A 7,189-nucleotide genomic window follows, 5' to 3' on the forward strand; every position below is an offset into this window, starting at 1 on the left:
CTTAACCAGAACTAGATGTTAGAAGAAATAACTGTCCACAGGAATGGGCGGTTTTAATACAAGACAACTGTGTTAGCCACATTAAAGACGTGGCTAGAAAGTGGCTGTTCGAAAATGAAGTCGCTTTATTGTTGTTGTGCCCACACAGCAGCCACTTGTCTCAGCCATTGGACGTCGTCATATTTTGAGTTCAAAAAGTTGTTTTTTATTATGAAAAAAAATCAATGAAATGATCTGGTTATTCAAAGCTAGTATAAGTATTGTTACTGTTGTTACGTTTATTTTATCGTTATAGACTAATAGAGAGTAATGGGTTCTTCGATAGTGTCTCGGCTTGTTAGTATGAAGTACCCCCTTGGTGTTTTGTCTCAAACGGATGATGTTGCAAATGAAGACAAGAAGGCTACAAAAAGAAGAACAATGGAAATTTTAGAACTCAAAGATCAATACAATGCTCTATATGCTGATAAATTGAAAGAGTTGTCTGTTTATATGGTCACAAAAAGATGTTGAAATCATCCAGTCGTTCAAAATTGCCTGTGTAAACAACAACACATCGGCCTTTCACATGTGTGGTTACGTTAAGAAGCCAATTGGAAACAAAAGGAGGGCACTTATAATGTCAGAATATTCTACTGTAGAGAGTATGCCTTCAGAATTTGAGCGTTTTTGGGAGAACAGGTTTTAGTGGTCCTTGTTGCATTTCCTGGAATAAGTAGCAACCTAACTATTGATAAAAATGAAGGCATTTCAAATTAATTGAGAAATTCGCGTCATGTATGTTTATTTTTGGAATATTATCGAATAATTTCAATTTAAGTTGTGCTGACCTGTAAGATTAAGTAAAGTAACACGAGTTCAAAAGTAATTTAAAATGACATATTTTTTCTAAATAATCATTAATAATATTATTTAAGTTTAAAAAAATAAAAATATGGTTTCAAAACATCTTTTTAATACAACTGTCATATTGTGACATCTTGTAACCTTTAAGTATTTATAGATTAACTCTGATTTTTACATATTTAACAGATCAATAAAATTGATATTTTTATTATTTACTCATGATGGAGCAACAACTGCATTTGATTTGTTTATTCTTACATTGACCATGCTTTACACACCTGCTTAATATTATTGTTTGTTTGTTTTTTCTTTCTCTTTATCCAATGTGTTTATCAATAGAATGATTTGCTTGAGTTGAACCAATACTGGTTGTTATAAAATGGACTTGTGATGTTTGTTAATGTTTTGTTAATACAGAAAGTGTTGATCATATAGGTTTCAGTGTTTCTTTTGATAATTGGCTATGTCCTCGTTTATAGCCTTAAAAACTCTTGCCATTAACAAAAGCATTTGTCTAATTGATGATTTTGTCAAACTTTTTGTTATTGTTTATTACTGAGAAGAAATCTTCTTTCACCTCATTTTTTATTTATTTTTTCGTTTTGATTTGAATAATATGTTCTTTTTGGTTCTGCTTGAAGGGGAAAAAACTTCAATGAAAGGTACACTATAAGTGTAACTATCATTGAAATATAAAAATAAACCAAACCTTTATTCAATCAATAACCTTTTTTACTCAAAAACCTTTTTTTACCATGACTATAGTCATTATTTGTTAGAGTTTGACCAAAACAAGCGTTTCTATTTTTTACTCGAAAATACTTACAACATCAATTATTTACCATTTAAATATATATTCAAAACCATTTTAATAGTATTTTTTTGTTCTTAAAACACACCAAGAATTCAATTATGCATTTCCAATTTGATTTGTTATTGGATTACATGGCTCGGAACAGTCTTCTCCTTCAACCATCTCTTCGCCTTCGGGACTCTCTGTTCCCAATTCGTCATGTGGAGAACAATCCAGTGAGTTTCCCGGCTCAAAGGAAGCTCTCCCATTACTCAAGTAAGTCATCATATCCTTCATACTAGAGATTGTGACATCCCCAATTATCTTAGGTAATTCCAACCTGATCTTCAACATCTTCTCTATCCTTTCCACAGAGAGCTTGTTTATCAGTCCCTGATAGTTATGACCACAGGAACAGTGGTTACACTTCGCAGATTCCTTGCACTTCGAAGCTTCTCACAAAGTGTGTTGTATTTTGACACTTTTCGGAAATATGCAGTGTTGAGGTTTTCATTTTTCACAATTGTGACATCAACCACACAACCCTTTTTGGCTTCATTGTATCGCCAATAAATGTCGGGCCTTCGAGCAAAGCTTTGCCTGTCATCACAGAGCATATTTCTTTCGGCAATGACCACATTCTTCTCCCCTTCGTCGTACATGTCTTTTGGAGGCACCGTCATTGAAGTGTTCTCATCTCTCATCTTCAGCCTCTTCAACAATGCAACGTGGATTTTGTCACGGACTACATTGTGTCTGGCTATTTGGGACTTCTTGGTCTTTGGACAACTCAGCGAGATGTTTCCTATGTTGGCAATTTGGTCTTTGCAGCAGTAGCATCGTGCATCAGAATTGTTACTAGTGAAAAGTGCCTTCCTCCTCCCACAAAAGGTTGCCTTTTCCTGCATTCTCACCACTTAAATAAATGCATGTTTTTGATGTTGCAATTCTTCCATGCTTTTCTTGAGATATCTCTGTTGCATGCGACATTCTCAAGCATTCTAGTAAGAATACCGGCCTCCTTTTTTGACTTCCACTGCTCAAATTAGAAGGAGTTTATCTTTTCAGATATTGCATTCAGAACCGCTGCAATCGACTTGTTTTCTGCGGCTTCTTTCTCTATGCAGTCTTGCAGCTCTTGCTTTGTCATCTTTTTCCGCAAACAGGCTACAGCATTTTTCATCAGATTGCCAGGAGTATCGTCTGTGTATTGCATAAGGTTTGCAATATTCGAGTCATTGTGCCATGTGTACTTTGAGTAGATTGGCATGTTCTCCTTGCCACATTCGTCTCGGCAAGATAGAATATAGAGACAATCTGACTCTCTAAGTTCAGAGCGTTTTCTTCAAAGCCTTTGGAAACACTGAGTTAAGACTTGCTGGAACGGCGAAGATGAGAGGTGACAAGGCTCGACTTACTCTTCCTAGTATATTGCCTTTAGGGTTTACCAGACCCTATCCAGCCACCAGTATAACTTCCTGTAGGAGATCTCGCTTATCGAAGGCATCGATAGCTACTTTTGATGACTCTACATCATTATTGTAAATATTCCTAATTAATAAAAAAAATACATCTAATTTATTATAATAAATCTATTTGATCAAAAATATTATCATTTTCAACAAAAAATCTAACTATTATTATAAAAAATCACTAATTCAATCGAAAAAACAGCCTTTTTAAACAAACTCTGACTGTAATTTATTATTAAAATAATTGAAAACAAATTCAAAAACACAAAATCAATTAGTTTTAGCACAACACAATGGTCTTTACAGACCCATGTTTCCATTTTCCACACGTTCAAAATGGTCTATACTTGCTGTAACAAGACATACACAAAAATTTTCATGGTAACGCTTCCAAATTAATTAATTTTTCATTTTTCAATTTGGTTTGTGACACACAGTTTTTAAATACAAAAATAAAAAAATGACTTATTTTTAGTAAAAAACAATGAAAAAATTATGGGACCTACATTGACCACCACCACCTTTACCAAAAAAAATATTTGCCGCGAGTGTTTTTTAAAGGGAGTCCATTTTTCAGCCACTGTTTGTGCGTCCCCATGTCACCCACTTTCCTTGTCCGTACTGTGTGGACGCGGATGTGGTTCCCCCCCCCGCAAGCGGGGGGGTCAGGGGGGATCCGCGCCAAGGGAGGACTTGGAAAGTGGGTGAAACGGTGCACAAACAGACTGTTTGAGTGCGTCTTTATGAGCCTTCTTTTCAATGCTCCGTCTTTCTCGGTTTCCACTGACTCGAGGTGAATTTTCGGCATTTCTTGAATTCGGGAACCAGACCTAATATTATCCCAGGTTCCTATTTACTATAATTTTAATTTGAATATGATTCGAAATAGAAAAAATAAATCTATTTTAAGAGGTGGTGGTGGTGGTCAATATAGGTCCCTAAAATTATCCATTTTTAACTCCATAAGGTTAAATAATTATTTTATGAATTTATATATATTTAATTTACTTTTTTATAACTTATTAATAGTATTTTATTTTTATTTGTATTTTCGAAACCACTAAAAGTTGGCGATTATTGTAAAAATTTAATAGTAACTGAACAGTTAGAAAATACCAATTGATGTGTGTATCTTATTACATAACTATCAATTGCATTAATCATTTCTATGTTGTATTTTTGTTTTTTTTATTATGATAATTCATAAACATTTTTTTAATTTACTCAAGTTATTTAAATATTAATAATTTATGTAATTTAATAATATTTTATTAAAAAGAGAAAATGATTTCACATGAAAACATTCATAGCTCTTTTTTTTTGTTTTATCCAAATTCATTAATTCAAAAAATTTAAGACAAAAAGAGAAAAAACACCTTAAGATCTTGAAAAAATAGATGTTCAAGCAGTGTTGCATCAGTGGGTGTAATCAAGACGGACGCGAGAAATTGTCAAAAATTGAAGGGAAGGTACTTATCAAGCCCGAGTTCATCAACAGTTGCCCACGAGATTGGTTGTTGTGTCAAACACACTTTGTTGAAAACGCAGAGAAACTTGATTGTTGTATTGAGCGATGCAGCAACACGGCTTCGACCAACGAAATACCACCAGAAATGTATGGGAAAGTTAAAGTACGCCCAAATTGCAGCCACCACCTCATCTGTCTTAATCATTTCAAAAGATATTCAACCAACAAAAGTTTGCTTTTTTGATGCAAGGTACCGAATTCATTCAATACATGTTTTGTAACCAAGCTAGACTCCGAAAATATACACTAACAATTAGCGCCACGTGGAAAAACACACAAAGCAGTTGTCCCAAATCTCCCACCTATCAAGCGCGAACCTCCTCCTCAACCAGAACTCCAACCACCAGAAAAAATGAAAATAAAACAAGAGCAACCTCAAAATTTCGACGACGACTCCGCTACTGCGGAAGAACCACTTCCAGATGCGATGGTTTTTGAGAAGAAAATCGAAGTGACTCAACACAACAAGTGCAACATGCCGGGTTGTCAAAACGAGGGGACCTCACAACACTTCATGCAGTCAACGAATTTAAAAATTTGTGATACGCACAAAAGGCAGTTTTTGTTTCGATTGAGGAAGTCCATCATGACAAAACAGGTGTCTTTACCTCCACAAGCTGTTGAAGGTTTTGTGGAACACCCAGACAATCCACTCTCAAATTACCCAGTTCTCCTTCACGATAATGTGTGTTCGTGTTGTTTCAATGAGACGCGATCGCCGTTTATGTGTAGTTGTTGTCCTTCTGTGTATTGCAGTGAATGTTTCAAGTTAGTGAACAACACATTGAATGCTGGAGACAAGTGGATGTGTCTTAATTGTGTCAACAAATTCAATCGGACCAATTTTTTGACAGAGCAAGTCCGCTTTCTGTTACCAATAATTGAAAAATCGATGAGTATTTCTCAAACTCCCGAGTTCAAGTCACAGCTTGAAGAAGAAAAGACACGTCTTGAAACGCGTGTTAAACAATTGAAAGAACATAAGAAGCAGTTACAGTCGTTCAGTGTATGGTTGGTGTATGTACTTCCACAGAACATGCAATTCCATATGAACTTTTTGCCTTACATGTCACTCATCAAACAACCAAAACCAGTTGGGAGGGTTGAAAATATTGCTGTTATTTCATTGACTGCTTGTCAGTACATGGCGTTGCCACATTTCAGTCCAGTCACGACCGCACAATTCAACGGGCTCAGTGCCACAATATGGAAGATCATCTTTTCTAATGAAGAGAAGATGAAGCTCAAGACGATTGATTCGAAAATAGGGTTTGATGTTGTTGCTTTGGCACACACCAAAAATTACATTGACATTTTGGAGGATGTTGTGAAGAATCAGCCCGAGTGGTTTCCCAAAGTCCAATTACTACGATTAATGAAGAAAGATGTTCAATTTACTTATTCGATGCTTCTCATGAAACTCTCACAGGAAACGACTGAAGCCATTTGTGATGCTGTTAAAGTACTGAACCAAAACGAGTTCATCAGAACAGCAATGGTCTTTTCAGGTGCGAATGGAGGTGTTATAGGAGAGAATGGGTGTTTAGTTCGTGTCAAAGAAGGTGACAATTCAATTGGAAGTGGATCGACATTTTATGGCGTTGGTGATTTTGACGACTCGGAGAAAAGTGTTGTGCAAAGCGAGACAAACACTTTGGGATTTCCACTTAACATTCGACCCAACCAACCACCAAAAGTCTTGTTCCAAAGTTTGTTGATCAACAACTTAGCAGTGGCAGTCAAGTTTTCGTTGTTGTTAGGTATCAAAGCAATCGGATTACTCCTTTTTGGAAATGAAGAGAAGGAAGTTGGGACGTTGAGTATTCTTCGGAATGAAATTCAAAATGGGAGTGTGGTGTTGTATGGTTGTAGCGATTTCCGAGATTTGTCCACGTGGACAAAGACGTTTGAAAAATTGAAAGAGAATCCGCCACCACTTTTGTTTCTATCGTTTCATACTGAGGTGTACGACAAATCCGATGATATGTCTGTGCTTGAGGCAATTGGAAAGGATGTGAAAACACTCACGAACAAACAGGACGAGAATGGTCCACAGACTAAGTTGGTGTGTTTGTTCGACTGGGGTTTTGTTCAAGACTGTTGCCCGAAGACTTATGAGAAATTTACAACAACGTTCATTTCGTCTGTTATCGCATGATTGTTTTTGTTCTAATTGTGGTTTATTGATTGTGTTATGTGTACTTTGTAAATAGAGTTTTACTATTATTTGTTAGTAAAAAATATCTAATTTGTAAATATAAATAATTTGATCATTTTATTATAATAATATAATTGTTAAACTTGAAACAAATATGTAATTTTATATTTAAACTGAAACTATACAAGTATTATTGATTTTTGGTTTGTTTGTTGTTAAAAATTATAATTTAAATTTAGTTGTTCTATTTAAAAAAAATATACAGTCATGTGAAAAAGCTGTCGCGTTTGGAAAAACCTGTCTAGGGTGGTAATGAACTATTCTAGTACTATAAACAAATGATCTGAAATAGAAAATGTTATTTGGAAATGCCGAATATTTTTATTTGATTT

At 35.1% G+C, this 7,189-nt stretch overlaps 1 protein-coding gene across 1 annotated transcript; it reads left to right on the top strand.

Moving 5' to 3' along the window:
• Positions 1–4,508: 4,508 nt before the first annotated feature.
• On the top strand, positions 4,509–6,797 carry EIN_180710 (hypothetical protein; the record flags this gene model as incomplete). The annotated part of the gene is made up of 2 exons (XM_004260677.1): positions 4,509–4,809; positions 4,897–6,797. 2 exons carry the CDS (start codon positions 4,509–4,511, stop codon positions 6,795–6,797), a joined length of 2,202 nt encoding a protein of 733 aa, XP_004260725.1.
• Positions 6,798–7,189: the final 392 nt, after the last annotated feature.

The sequence above is a fragment of the Entamoeba invadens genome (genome assembly GCF_000330505.1).
Source record: "Entamoeba invadens IP1 unplaced genomic scaffold scaff_1105074725183, whole genome shotgun sequence".
Lineage (NCBI taxonomy): Eukaryota > Evosea > Mastigamoebida > Endamoebidae > Entamoeba > Entamoeba invadens.